Source organism: Corvus kubaryi, unplaced genomic scaffold (assembly GCF_017639235.1).
Source record: "Corvus kubaryi isolate FWS band 111438036 unplaced genomic scaffold, C.kubaryi_AGA036_p1.0 71, whole genome shotgun sequence".
Classification (NCBI taxonomy): domain Eukaryota; kingdom Metazoa; phylum Chordata; class Aves; order Passeriformes; family Corvidae; genus Corvus; species Corvus kubaryi.
Window position 1 is genome coordinate 3,655,247 of NW_024582059.1, and position 15,703 is coordinate 3,670,949.

General features: G+C 38.6%; 1 protein-coding gene across 2 annotated transcripts; it reads right to left on the minus strand.

The window, feature by feature from the left end:
* Positions 1-1,424: 1,424 nt before the first annotated feature.
* On the minus strand, positions 1,425-15,575 carry CFI (complement factor I). 2 transcript variants are annotated; one of them, XM_042049932.1, is made up of 12 exons: positions 15,424-15,575; positions 13,552-13,831; positions 12,777-12,921; positions 11,254-11,432; positions 10,134-10,244; positions 8,450-8,566; positions 7,286-7,324; positions 6,674-6,777; positions 5,951-6,066; positions 4,971-5,248; positions 3,777-3,878; positions 1,425-1,871 (listed from the first exon to the last, which is right to left on the minus strand). In XM_042049932.1, the coding sequence occupies exons 1-12, from the start codon at positions 15,481-15,483 to the stop codon at positions 1,654-1,656; spliced, it is 1,749 nt and encodes a 582-aa protein (XP_041905866.1). In that variant the 5' UTR covers positions 15,484-15,575; the 3' UTR covers positions 1,425-1,653. The 2 variants fall into 2 exon arrangements, with proteins under 2 accessions (XP_041905866.1, XP_041905865.1); XM_042049931.1 differs by having other exon boundaries at positions 13,552-13,870.
* Between the last annotated feature and the right edge of the window lie 128 nt (positions 15,576-15,703).

Sequence of the window (15,703 nt, forward strand, 5' to 3'; positions counted from 1 at the left end):
AGTTAACTGAGGAAATCGGTGGAAATAGTTCTTCAGAGAAAAATTAAGTCAAACAAAAGAGGGAGCTCTTTGTACACCTGTTCAGCTTTTTCCTATTTAGGATTTCTTTACCAAGACCCTAATTCAGCAAAATAATTTCTGTGTAGCAATATACTTAAATGCTTTCCTAAACAGGAAACCTTGTTGATGATGGGGGGCTGGGGGGGAGGGGGTGTGTCCAGAGAAGCAATTCATACTCTTAGTTTAATTATTTGGGTGCCTGACAGTGCCTTTACATGACAAATTCATGCTGATGTGGGGTTTTTACAAGTCTGGAAGATGGAGAAAAGTCAATGAAAACGTAAAAATTTTTGTTGTCTGACTGTGGTGAATTATAGAAAAAATACTATCACAACAACTGTGTTGTGTAAACATATGCCATTTACTCAACAGGATAATTAATTTAGAGGAATAAAGTAAAATAGATATTAGAAGTATTTGTCATTAGAATACGGTGAAGAATGTTCTAAAGCTATTGAAAATTTTCATACAACTGGCTGGAGTTATGTGAGTTTTGTGTTGATGGCACCAATCCACAAATCAAATTCTACTGCTTCAAAAAGAATTTTTGCACACTTTTTGTGTGGAGCTCTTACTGAATGTGAGGGTATTATGTATAGTCTGATGTTTTCTTTATGACAGCAAAGAGCCTAATTTTAGATCTCCTACTTGGTTTTGTAGAATTAAGTCTGTATGTTTAAGGTATTGACTTTTTATATATTTGTATTGTTATATAAAATGTGTGTGGATATAAATATATATATGCACATACAGTGTGTGATAGTGTGTAGAGTAAAACTCTACTTGGTGTTAAGAGTTTGCTGGATACCTGAAATATATATACATACACAGGGATCTTAAGATAGTAAAGATGCTTTTTATTTAAGTTGGAGATTTAAGTTTTAAAATTCCTTTGTTGTTTGTGACCAGCTGCTGTTAAATTAATAAAACTTAGAGCTACAAAAATTGCCCCAGGCTAGATGATCAGATGATGTATATTAACTAGATACGAATTGTCTAAGTTTGTAGCTGCAAAAACTAGCAAGCAGATTTATTATTTGAGTAACTGTTGCATTGCAACAAATCTCATGGTCATAGCCAATCTGTGGATTAATAGATGGTCCGAAGTCTACTTCTGCAATAAGCCTGAGGAATCAAGTGCCAAGCAAGGCAGCCTCCTGAGGCTTTCTGGTGACTTAGACCTTGAGATGATGTGAGTTCTTTAAAGCAGCCTGGCTGCTGTCCTTTCTGTGAAGTTCACATATTGCCAGTGCAGTCATTTTCCAACCACTGCTTCCAGTATTATTGTCTCTTTTAGCTAGATAAACAACAGCAACTGAAATGCAATGTGAAAAGTGGAAAAAAATCCAAAATAACAAGAAAAAGATATTTTAACGTCTGCTTTTATTAGAGACTTTTGCTGTGGACTTGTGCCTGTAAAATTCTCTTCCCACAGGCTCTGCAAAATTGTGATATTCATAGAGGGTTAAGAATTTTCAAAATACATTCCTTAAAGATTTGTACTGCTTGTTGCTAAGTTACATGACTGCTGATATGTGAAAAAGGACTATTTTTGCATGGGTGATTTGAAGGAAGCATTTCATTTTCCAAGCTTCAGACATTGTACCGTGAGATGAGACCCCTTGTCACATGGTGGCTAATCCAGTCATAATAGCTGGCAACCTGCGTGTACACGCCAGGGTGACCAGCCTCCCCACAGTTCTCACCCCAGCTCACAACACCCCAGACATAGGCCACGTTTTCTGCATCAAAACAGACCAGGGGGCCTCCTGAATCACCTTTACAACTGTCTGTGGAGCCATCATAAGTACCTGAAGAGGAAATAAAAAGCAAAATTGAGTTAAGATACAAGCTGGCACACAAGGCAGAGCTCAGGAGATTTTTCAGGTTTGTCGCTTCCTGACAGGTGTCTGTCTAATGGTCACCAGTAAAGGAGATTTGGAATCTCTTCAAGTCTGTTACTTACTTCTCATTTCAAGTGCAGGGCCTCTCTTTATACTTGTGGCTGGCCCAAATTCTCATTTGCTTTTTCATCAGTCTTGTTTTACCCAGTGCAATAGGGAACAATTCAGCCACATTGCCAACTATAAGAAGTAGCCCATAAAGATGGAACAATGTAAAAAGATTTGTGGACTGATTCCTTTGGAAGTGAAGATATAATAATATGTGTACGCCTCTGTGTCTGCCTTTGGTGTCCTCTCTACCCAGTAAGCCATTGTGCAGTCTCATCTGTACAATTATTTTCTTTACCAGCTTTATGAAAACAGATGGGCAGGCATGAGAAGGAGAGCACATGAATCCTGGGATGAGAGGGAGAGCAACTGTCTGTAAGTGCCCCCACTGCATGGTTGGTCCCAGGGCTGCTACCTGGTGCTCCTTTAGGAACACCAGGTAGCAGCCCTGAGGCACAAGTGTGCAGGATCCAGTGCCCTTTATGCTTCAGTGCTCACAAACCTACTCATTTGCAGGTCAGCAAATAAGGAAAATTATTTCCAAAAAAATGAAGCAAGATGGATATGATATAAACAGAAATGCTGCTACAGAGCTAGAATGTGATTTTTGCTTTTTTCCTATATACTCAGTAAAAGTTTATGGATTTCTAACACCCTTACTATACTTTTCTGCTTGGTTGACTGTCCTAGTATGAAGGAGTCCATACAAAGCATGACTCCCCAAGCTTTTAAAAATGTAACCTCTTTTTTGAATCTCTACATTTCTGAGAAAGAGTTATGTGAACTTTTCAGAGTTGGGATTACTAATCCTATGAAACAAGATTTTATTGCCTTTAATCAGTTTAATTAATGCTTGGATTACTAACTCCTGTGGATACCAGCCCTTAAAGTTTTTATTTGCATCAGGGATGGAAAGTTAACCCCTGATATCCCCTTTCTGAATGTGTCTCGTGGTATTGTCATTATCCCCTTGTAGTAAAGTATGATCACTTGAAATATACTGAAGAAAAAAGAGATAAGTTACAGAATTGGTGCAGTAAATAAGCCCCGTATCTTACAGATGAGATGCTGAATTTATCATGAATGATTTTGCTTTCATATATGGTTTTTATTTTCTTGTTGAGTAGTTTGTTTAAATAGTGCCTTTACTTTTTGATTTAACAGTTGAAACCATCTGCCCTGTAAGTTGAATACTCACTGCTCTTTTAGTCATGTATTTGGCAACATTTTTTGTCACTTGAGAAGCAAAAATGTGTATTCAAAATCCTCATTTTAATACTACGAGTGGCAACCAGTTTCCTGGCCAGACTACTCTAAGTTTGCAAAGTTAACTGTATTTTCCTGGGATGCAGTGTGGTAGTGGCAAATGTCTAAGCAGATGAATAGTTACATTCTAGTCAACAGGCTGTGTGTTCCAGGACAGGCATTAGCTTAAACATGTTGCTGAATCAGAATCAAATAGAGTAAAGGTAGGAGGTTCAGTAGGCTGTAGAGTGCTTGTGTATTTAGAAAACATAACTCAAATTACATGCAAAAATTTGCCCATGTAATCATAGAAACTTGTCATGCTGTCATCTGAACTCTGTTTATGAATACGTATATAATGGTGGATGCCACAGGCTCCAGTGGCTGACATTTTGCCAACAGTGGTGTTGTGGTAGTTGGTTTATTGTCTTCCTTAAGTCTGGAAGATTCCCACCCAGTATATCTGGCCTAAACTGAGACCTTGATGGTAGAAATTATAGTAATAAAATTGATGCTTACCTGCACATGCCATTTTTTTAAAAAATCGTCCTGGATACAATTCAGAACAATTGTGAAATAAATTAACATTTCCCCACTTGAGGATAAATTGTTTTTTGTAATCTAGAAAAGAAAAAAATATTTTCGAAATTTAAAATTGTAAGTACACACTAGACATATTTAATATAATAATTTGAAAGTTAGTTATTTACTTATTTAGAGAATATTATCTTCAGTATTATAAACCAGAAACCTTAAACTGCCACGAACATTTACCCAATATATTGGCCATATATTTCAAAATAAAAGCAGAGTGGTGTAATTGCAGTGTTAACTACAGTACTTTCATGTGACATTTTCACCCTTTCCATTTCCTTGTATCCCTCAGGGTTTTTTTTCCTGTGTTTTCCATATCAAGGTTTCCAGGCACTTGGAAACTGGTATATTGCTTTCTGTGAAATGAAGATGTGGCTGTGATTCATCCTTATTACCTTTTTTCCAACTTGGCTCTATCTTTGTGGAGTACATACTGTAGATACAGGTGAATTATGTATTCACAAGTCTAAAGAGATGCTCTATTTTGTTCTGTCTGTTTGCTAGCAATTCCCAACTTTGCATTTGCTGGGTGGATGCTACTGAGTATGGAGAGGAGGAACCTCAAAACCAGGCTGGAACGCTGTGATACAAAACAAATGCTTCCCAAATCTTTGAAAGCATGATTATACTTGGCTTATGTGTCTCTGTGCAAGCTTCTCTGGGCTAAACCCAACCATGGCAGTGACAACATGTGCTGAGTTTCATGACTGCTGGCTGCAGCTCAGATCCTGTTGGGAAGGGGACAGAGGACAAGCTGTGACTGTGGGCCCCCGTGAGCTACCAAACACCATCTGTTACATGTTGTTAACAGGTCTCGACAGCTAATACAATTATTAGATGGACAAAAGGAAAATTTCTTACTGTTGGGGTAGTTTTCATCCAGAGATGTCCTCCATATCAATCTACTAAGTGGCTGAAACAGCAGAGGAAGCAGTACAGAAAAGAGAACCCAACAATGATACCTGAGTGCCAAACCACAGCCTACATTTTCTGTACTCAGCCTCTTCTGACTGCTTTGTGCACAACTATTCTTCAGCCTTTTCAAAATAAAAGCTCATCGCAATTAGAAAATGAGTTATACAAATAATACATTCCTGTAGCAAGCACTAAACCAAATACCTTTCTCTAGTCCCCATCCAGAAACCTTGCATGTGTCACCAGTCTTGAACATGTACTCTGACCAGGGGACACAGGCAGGCATGCTGTTGTCTTCCAGGAAGCATTCTCCATGCTGAGAACTTTTCAGCTCCAGCAGAGCAATGTCATTTTCATAAGTTGATGCATTGTAATTTTCATGAATTATCACTTGTTTTAGTTTCAAAGTATTTGTCTCTTTGTCGTGGTCTATTGTATGCAGCATTCCAACCCAGACAAGGTAGAGATGGACTCGATTTGCCCTGGAAAAAACCAGCCAAATAAACACAAGAACTTACATTTCAACTGTTTTAAAGCTGTAAACTGTTGCATTTTATCAAAGTTTCTGTAGAATAAAAATTCACATTAGAGACATATATTTTCTTTCTGGACTTAATGCCCAATTTTTTCTGAAGTGTAGCAAATTCAAGACAGGTGACACATGCTGAGTACTGCAACTAATGCAGAAAATGATGTTAAAGCCAGGCTCTGTTTAGTGTTGTGACAAAAAGAAACCAGGTGTTTATGCTGCTCTGATAATAGAGTAAGCAGATGTGGATGGGACTGGCAAATCTTACATGTCTGCTCTTGGCTTGTTCTGGAGAATATATGACCCCAGGGACTTTCTCTGGGAACAGATCCTGGACTTCCCCAAGGTAGAGATGGAGAAGAGGTCCCTTGTATTTAATTTCAAGCAGAGTGGCTACAGTGGACCTTTCCTGCCTGTCTGCTATCTGACTAAAGTATGCCATGTCTCTTCAAACTCATTGTTACTTTTTATCTTTCTATTCACTGCCAAAACACTCTATTTTCCCTGAATCTTCCTCATTGTTCATGTGGGTGAGTCGGTATTTTAAACTGTTCTGTTCAACAGACAAATAGAAATTAACAAACATGTAGCTGAGAATATCCAAAACAATCTTTTTGCCTTGCAGTAAGAAAATAATTCCCGAGTTTGTTTTTACCTGACACAGTGAGCAGCAGTCAGAACCCAACAGCCACCAATATAAACCCCTCCACAGTACACTGTTGAACCTTCATTGCTGGTGTCTTTAATTGCCACTTGCCAAGGGAATTCACCCTATTCAATCAACAAACACAAATAATGAGAAGTCATTGCAGTTGTACAACTTTTAGTGCATAAAGGGAAAAACATCTCTTGGTATCACCTAATCTCCTTGACTATGTCTGATTTTAAATAAAAGATCTGCTATCCAGAAGTTGTAAATTGGGCTCCATGAGATATAAAGGATTTATATACTAAAATTCAGTAATTTTATTCAATCTTCTGACTTGGTGCAATGCCTCCTTCCCTCCAGCTTTCAGTCATGAAACCCCTTGTAGTCAGAGAAACAGATGTAGGGTCTGACCCTACACTTTTGCTGTATTGTCTCTTAAAGACGCAAATTTTAATTCCATTTTGCCAGAATTGTTATTTTTAGCTGTAGTATTAATTGTTTTTCTGAGTAATTTTCAGTGTCTACTTGTACTATAATGCTCAGTTTTGTAACTCCATATTTTACTTTATAAATTGTGCTTCTCTTTACTTTCATTCAGGGCAACGCCACTACTGCTGCAAAACATGGCATAAGCTGATTTTGTTATTTCCTTAAGTTTAACAGAAGGCAAATAATGCCCATTTAAAGCAATGCTGAATGAACTCATATCTGGTAAGGTTATTTTTTTACCTTTCCTGCAATCTCTCCACCTATGATTCTTTTCCGTCGAGTTAGTGTGTGATTTCTAACACCGCAGTGCACTTGGGGAAGAAGTGTCTTCATCATTTTTCTTTCTTTAACAAAAAGGAAAAATGTATCTCAGAATTCAGGTATACATTCTCTCTATTTGGAGACAGGCTTATCATTATCTTGAAAATCTGAGTGCTGCAAATATGCCAGCAGCTGAAATAGGAGGAAAACAAAGATGAAAAATTTTGGCATCTGTCTTTGCTTTGAAAATTGTTTGTGTCTTAGCATCACATTACTTCTCTCCCTTTTCCAATGCTGCTTGCATTCCGGTAAATAATTTTAAGGATGTTCCCCTAGGTTTGCTGAGAGTTTACCTCAGCTGGGAGTTCACCAGTTGCCAAAACATGCAGATGTAGGTCCTCAGCCAGGATGAATTATTACCGCGTTCTTGAAATCAGTGAAAAGTGAGACCAACAGTAAATCCCACAGTGTACATTAGTAAATCACAAAGTCAAAATATCTGAGTGTTCTGGATCTGAGGAGCTGGCTGGCAGCTAGAAAGTCACTAATAAGAGGGTATGCTGTTGATTTTGGAGGGCTAATTACACTCACCTTCATCCATACTGTCATTTTCAGCAACTTCTTCTTTGCCTATAGTAGAATAACAAAACACTAAAATTATTGGCAGACATTTACTTAAATCTATGTCTGTGTGCCAAAATTGTGGAACACATTTTAAATGCATAAGGGCATACTGTTCTCATGGAGAGCAATACTCTCCAGCCTGGTGCCTGCTGTTTCCTTTCCTGCTAGGCACTGTTTGGCTGCCTCAGCCTAAAAATGACCTACAGCCAGCAGATACTCATTTATAACTACACAACATCTACTCACTTTCCAAGCCTAGGGAGCCCTTCTTCCAGGAAACCCTGAGAAACTGCCTTTTTTTTGTTTGTGATCTCTAAAGAGATGTCCCATTCTTCTCTACCAAAACCCACCAAAATTTCTCCTGCCCCATCAACCTTTGAAACTTTCTAAAAACCAAAGGAGCATTAGGTAACAGGTTTTTGTTTGATTTTTTGCCCCCCAATTTAGATTATGCTGTGTGCCTCCTTTAACGGGGTAAGGGAGGATATTCAACACAAGAGGTAAATTAAATGCTTGCTGAATCTGGTTTGTCAGCTTTTGTTCAAACAAAGTGCCCACTGAATTCAGTCCTTAAATGGCGGCTGAGCATTGTGTCTGTTCTCATGTCACTGACAGTAATGTTTACATTTAGAGTTCACTTTACCTGTAGTAATTACCATTTACCAATAGTTTTTACTTTTTTGGCCTTAGACTTTCTCTTATGAGAGCAAGGGAAACATTCTGATTTTAAAACAAAGCATAATCTTTTCAACAGAGAGGGGAACAGCACAGAAGAATTATTATATTGACAAACTAGTTGAATACCTCATTTGTGAGGAAAGTATTCCTGCTCACCCTCTCTACACTTTCTTAAGGGATACCAGTTTGATAGCTGGCCACTTAAACAAAAGACATAATCTGCCTTAAGCTTCCAAAACCATCATCTGTTTTCTTCCTTCCTTTAGTTTTCTTGTCATTCTTTTCCAGAAAGAAAGGAAATAAAATTGTATGACCTTTTCTTCCTCCTGTGCATAACATAACATAGGGAAGACTGATTCTTGCATAATAAATAGTATAATAATATGCATTGTGCAGCCTCTAGTTTAGGGCTGAATGAAAGGAAAGAAACAAAAACATCTTTCAGAAAAAAACCTGCACAGAGAACTCCAGCTTCATCCTCTCCTGTGAGGCAGTCGATATCTTTGTTGCAGACATTCTTATTTGGAATACAGATATTTGACCGACAGTGGAAACTGTTGTTTCTGCACTCTGTAACACAGGAGAATTACAAATGTAAATCACAGGATCATTTGGTTCAGCAACCTCACACTGTCAGAGAGCTTTTTAAAATATAAACCAAATGTATATCCATATTACATGGGACCTGGCTGTTCATAAAGAGATTACAAAAGCAAGCTCTGTGCATGTAAACAAAATGAATACTTGGCTCTCCTCACTTTAAATCTTGAAGTTATAAGACTTGAAAAATGTGGATCCCTGTTACCACTGCAGTACTGTACTGCTAGACTTGGTGTCAGTCCATACCAGTTTCATTCCATAACACGTCCACACTCAACCTCAGCCAAAAGACTTCCAATTTCACCAGCGTTACCGATCACCTCAAATGAGGAACTGATGATGCTTGTGCCAAATCTCACCCTCCCAAATCAGAGACCAAGGTGAGTTTTGGTTGCATGAGCTAAATGCCTAAATGCAGGGTTAGGAATCAAGAGTCCTTTTAGGAAGAGACTGGACGTAATAATTTACTTCTTCTAAAACTCTTGGTTATATGAAAAGGTATTATAAACCTGAGAACCCCTTCCCTTTTAAATTTTGTGATCCCTTTGAATGTTATCAAAAGCAAAGCAGTGCTTGAATTCATGGCAGGGTCTTCTGAGCTAATTTAAAATCTCACGTCAATCTACTATTTAAGGTATTTGTCTTTAATAGAAAATAAGATAGTTCTCTAAAAGTATCCAGATATCCCAATATGATCCAAAGACCACTGAACTCAACGGAAATACTTATTTTGATTTCAGGAAGCATTGTTTTCAGCCCATTCAGCTGAAACAGCACTATTTTTGTCATGTGGAATCCAAATAAATGTCTACTAGATGTATGAAATCACATGTATTTATTTTTTTTTCTAAAATTTCTGTGACCATGTTTCCACAATTATAATATTAATCTTACTTACAATTGTAACACTACAAAATTAAGGTTATGGAGGGATAATGATGGGATTTGTAATCCACCTTAGCATTGGGCACTGGAAACCCAAATTTTGGAAGTATTCTCCTGCATTCAGGTCATGCTAGATCCATTCCTCATTTCTAATCAGAATTTTTACAGCTGGAATTGCAGATGCTGAAAGAGTGACTTCTCATGAACAAGCAATGTGCCAGGAACTCTTCACAGATGTTCCATGGATGATCTTGCATTAGTAATAAATTTAAGAGAGATCTTCCTTTGGTTTAAAGATAGTTCATTAGAAAACCAGTGTCGTTTAATTACTATTGATTTTTTCCAAGTAAAAATACATTTTCATTCTAACAGGACTCATTTTTTGTATCAATTTTTAACGGCTTCCTAAATAATTTCATTTTATTTCCTCATCCTCTGAGGAAATCCAGATTCTCAAGAGATCACTTGCCTGCTTCAAAACTGTATTTTATGCCTTTTTTTTGCCCTTCCTTATACATAAACTATGGTTTGATTGCTTTGATGTAGTGACTTACTGGACAACAGAATTTAGCTGTTACATCACTGTAAAAATTCTTTGTGGGTGGTTTTCTGCTGAAATTAGTACGAAACACCTGACAAAGGAAATTCTTACCTCTACAGCACAGTTCATCACTCAGGTCTCCACAGTCATTGATTCCATCACAGGTTTTATTCAGAGAAATGCACTTCTTGTTGACACATTGAAACTCCCCATCTGAACAAACTGTGCAGCAAGATGAAAATGAAGTTAGTGTGGAATTGACTGTAGGTTCATAATTGCCCAGGGAAATACTCTGCCTGCATATTTGATTCTGTCAGCAGTTTGGCCTATCAGCAGTAGGTATGCTGGGGCCCAGTCAGGTAAATAGGAATATTTTTTTAGTGTTTTGTTTGCCTTTTCATGAGGGTTTCAGTGTGACCATTTATTTTCTTCCTCCAAATTCCAGTAGTCTGGCAAAAGGGAATTTAATTTCTTCTAATGAAAGGACTGGCAAGGACTAAACCAGAAATGACCAGTTCAAACCCACTGCAAATGATTCAAGGAACTAGGATGATGGAGGTTCCTCCTCTAGAAAGAACTCATCAAGAACCTGTGAATAACTAATTTTGTAAGAGAAACCTGAGATGATTCATAGCTTTTCTAGTCAGCAGCATCTCAGGCTGATCCTCACCAGTCCCAGAGAAAGCTCACTGCAGAGAATGAAAAGCTGTTAGAATTCTAAACAAGGCCTTGATTCCCCTTTTATCAGTGAGAAACTGAGGAGTCCTAAACCCCCCATGAGCCACCAGCAGTTTCACCATAGCCATGTTTGTGTGGCTGCAGTGCTCCTGGTGTGCTAATGGACCTCCCTCAGTGAGCACGACAGTGTCACCTGGCTGCCCACCAGTTAACCCGGGAGAGACAAGACTTGTGGGATACAATATACCTTGGTACCCTTGGAAGGGATGGTGGAACAAACAGAACCATGTGTGAAATAATTTTCCTTTGGGGAAATACCTGTAAAAACACTTCAGGAGCAACAGTGATTTTTCAAACTTGCAAACTCAAGACTGTCTTGACTCCAGATTGCCTCAATTATCTTAAAGTATGCAAAATTATGATTTAAAATAATCAAAGGGTTTCAGTGCAGGTTTTCTGTGGCTGAGAGTTCAGCAAACTAGGTCCTCATTATTTAAAATAAACTTAAAATGTAAAAACACCGAAGAGATATTAAACTAAAAGAACTACTAACCTCTGAGATTTTCTTGGCACTGCAGGCTAACAAGTCCCTCATTACTATCTCTTGATTTCATCTCTGTGTGACATTCAGCAAGACTTGTCTCCAGGCCCCTGCAACTTATTTGCAGACAGTGCAATGAATTTAAGGCAGATTCTGTGATGCTGGAATTGGTTTGGTAATATTCAGCACCTCTGTGAAGATACAAATAATAATAATAATAACAAATTATATCATTTCACCATGGATTGTGCACTGCTTTTATTGTTTAGAATTTATATGATTTCCCTCAATGTCAAAGAATTTTGGTCATGGCTAAGAAAAAGAGCAGATTTCCCATGGAGTTGTCTAGGGGTAAATGGGAGATGTTTACTTTGGAAGAAAAAGTGCTAATTTTTGCAGGTTGCTACCTAGAACTGTCCCCAAATCCATATGTAGCTCTATGAAAGACACTGTGTATCATGATGGATAGAAAAGTCTCCTTATGCAGCAAAACTTGTAAGCTCAGATCTCTATCTCTGTGTGGACATGGGTGAGCCATAACCTGGAAACCATCCTGCATGGGGTCAGCTATCCTTGGTGCCATCAAAACCAGTGAATATTGAGGAAGCTCAGGCCACTGCACGGCTGGGATTGATAAATTTTCATCTGTCTTAGTTTTACCTGAGCAGTATTCTCCTAACAGTGTATGTATGCCCTACCTTAAAGAAATATGGATCGAGTAAATAAGTAACTAGAGAGGCTTTCAGTGAGACTCCAGGGCTCAGTGCTCTGTCCCAGGGCAAACCTTTATCTGCTATTTAAAGCTACACTGATCAGGACTAGGAAATACGTCCTTTTCACCCAGAGAGGCACTGCAATAGCAGTTTCAGATTTTTGGGGACATTTTTAGGGGTTTTTTTCCGTAAGGTTGGGGAAGCAAGTCTACCTAAGTTAAATTAGTTGTACAGGTGTAAAATTATTATGTACAGGATACAGAGGTGACTCTATGAGGAGCTGAATATGCAACTTGGGTCATCAGTGTGGTCACAGGAAAAAAAAACAAGTTCTGTGGGGCTTCAGCCATCCCTGGGGCCAGGGCAAGCAGTGGCAGCAGGGTAAGGGGTGAAGGGAAAAACCCCATGTTCAGGTTCTTGTTAGTCTGGCTGGTGTAAGTGGCAAAACAGAGCTGTACCCTATTGTCAGCTGTCCTGAGAAACCTTTCTCTGCACACAGATCGTTGCTCAGAGCTACCTGGGGATGCTCCATCCATGCACTTTCCCTAACACAGGCCTGAGAGAACACCTCCAATTGGTCTTCATCTTTATTTTAAAGTAAAACAATTATGGTTTGCATAGTTGTAACCTGTAACAGAACACAAAAATTGTTTTGGCTCTCACTCTCAGGTGTCAGTTTAAGTAGTTTTATCAGAATATTGCAGCCAATACACTGTTCATGAGTTTTCTGTTTTAACAGTTGGCTGTGACTGACACTTCTGTAAGCATCACTACTTTTTCAGATCCCTTGCAGTTATCCAGAGATAAATTCCCCAGACTTACAATTCAAAGCCAAGGTGCCTGCAAGCCACATTTGCTTCATTCATAGTCCACTCACTAGCGCATACAAAACTTTCTTCCTTGTGATTCACAGGTTTTACTCGAAGCAAACTTGAATCTTCATGACCCAGAGAGACTGAAAATGTTTCTTAAAACATAAAAAAAAGAGAGAAATGAAAAAAATCCCGAAACAAAATCATATTATATAGATGTATCTAGTAGAAAGACAGCACAATACCAAATCAGGACTGATTTTGTATTTACAGCTGAAGTTCATATGGAAAGAACACTAGATTGGGAATCTGAAGTTTCAGGTATTATTCCTGAATTTTCTGAGTATTGACTTTGTGTCTTTGAGCCTGCTACTTTTTCAGAATATGCCAGTTTAAGGACAAATGAGGGTAATGGGTACATAAGAGTACCTGAAAGTCTACCAAGAACAGGTTGCATTTTAGTATAATAACCTTCTTTAGGGGACTTTTGGTAACCAACCAATAATACTTGAAGTGAGAGGGCCAGATCCTGCTTCTATGACCTGTGTAGCAAAATGCCTGCAGCAATCTGTGTAACAAAATCAGCAGGAGGATGACCTGGGCCTGTCAATCACTTTATTTTTTTATGAAAATCAACAGATACTGCCCATTTTCAGTGACTTTTCATTTTCTGTTTGATTTGTTACTAGTGCAAGAAAATGAACAGACTTTCTGAGCTGTAAATAGTGTAAGCATCTCCTTAGCCACCCATGACTGATAAATTCTGGAAAAGGATGTGTTAATACCTTTAGGCATGCATGTTCCCTTGTGCAGGAACTTTGCTTTGGGCTGTTGACACTCATAGCTCTTCAGCTGACAGTAGGTACGGAAGTTCTTTCCACTGGTGGAACAAACTGCAGAGCCATTCTTTGGGCACTGGTAGGGAAGCTTACAAAGGCATTTTCCCTCCACACATCGTTCCCATGGCTGACAAAAAACTTTTTTACAGGACTTGTGGGTGTATTGGTTGCTTAAGCATTCTCTTATGAGGTAGGTGTCTTGCTCAGCTGGCTGGGCAGGCTTAACCTGTCGAAAGGGGGTTTTTTCAGCATTAAATGCTGCATTCTGCAAGGCACAAAAAAAAAAAAAAAAAAAAAAAAGCAAGATTAGGGACTGCATCAAGAGTTTTGCAGATCTCTTCACTGACCTCAGCAAGTGTCCATTCGTAAGCCTTTCCAATCTAACCAAAAGTTGCTAAATGCCATTTATAGTGTTTATCCCCTTGTCTTGGCCACCTTGTCTTCCTGTTTTCCTGAACACTTTTTTTTCTTTTTGGGTCATTTACCTGGTGGGATGTTCACTCTCACTGATCTCCCCCAAACTTTATACTCTTTACTTTTCAAACATCAACTGAAGTGCAGAGCAGATTATAAACATTTAGGAATTTAAGCACCAGAAAGTGAAAAAAATAGCAATTTGGGGGGTTTTTTCCTAAGATTTGTTTTATTGGCCTGGTTGACTTTGGATTTAAATATCACCAGTAAGTATTTATGAACTACTTACTAGCAAATAAATCTATAATTAATGATTTGTTTTGCAGAGTCCATATGAGTACTCAAATAACAAGTATCTCAAGTATCTGAAAGCAATTTGAAAATTGAATGCTCTTCCTTATCAACTTTTTTCCTGTATCTTGCACAGCAGTGGATTTGCAGGGTGCTGCTGGCCATCACTGGACTGCAGATACAGATTCTGACCCCCTCCCTCTGACAGCCTCTGGGTGAGTGGCTCTGCACCTGTGTTTGTACAGCTCTCTGGTGACTTCAGTGCTGGCTGAATGCTTTTGCTTACTAAGATCTGTGGGTAGTATGAATGATGAAACATGAAAAATATATATGGATGGGCTCTGTGTGAAAATGGGAGAGAAACGTTAGTCCTCGAATGTGATTTATCAGCTTTGACTGAGTCAACTGAATCAATAGAGCTGAAGTTTAAAGTTCTCATGAGGAAATCCTGGCCACAGTAAAGTCAGTGAGGATGTTGTTGGGGCAGAATTTAATCCAATACCTCTCCTTTTCACGGTTGTATAATCTAATTAAATTCTTCCTGCTGTTCTGGGGTCAGTAGGATCCAAACTGCGAGCCAGATCCGGCTTGGCATAACTCCCATACTGTGTTAGGTGTTCCTCCTCACCGGGAACAACAGGTACTGATTCTTATCTCAGGACTTCTCTGAAAGACTTGGGTTGTGCTGAATGCTCAGCCCAGACCGGCTTTCCTGGGCACTTCTGCCCGAAGACAACCCGCAGCAAACCTTCCGGCAGTGGGAGATACCACGCTGCCGTGTTACAAGGCTGCAATCCCGCTTCTCAAAAAAGGGAGGCAGGGAAAATTGCAGCACCTTTCTCTAGTCAGCCTTGCTTGCAAATTTGATTTAGGATAGGCTCATGATTAAAATATTTTCCAGAAACCTGTTAGCATAAGCCCCGGATAGAATCAAAACATGAAAGAGAAATAGCAAACTTCACACATTCAGGCTGGGCTAAAATAAATGTATGAAACACAAATACTATGAAAGGAAACTTTTTTTAAAAACTCAACTGGTTTTGCTTTTATAACAACAAACTGTTTATTAAAGGTTTTAATAAATTACTGCTAACACAATAAAACGTATCTTACCTCTGATCCACAAAGACAAAAGAGACACAAGAAAACCAAACAAACTGGGAGCATTCGCATGGTGAGATTTTTATCTCCCTTCCTAGACAAATTCCTGTGGCTGGGATTCTTTTGAGTGTCAGCTGTTAGATTTGTGTTTAATTTTTAGCCACTAGAAAAATATTTTGAAGCGTGTTTAGAAATAAAGTACAGGAGCCTCAACTATTAACTGATAAATCTGTTCAAAAGATCCTGCCTTAACTGGTTTTATGTACACGTAAGTGTATGGCGAGATAACCAA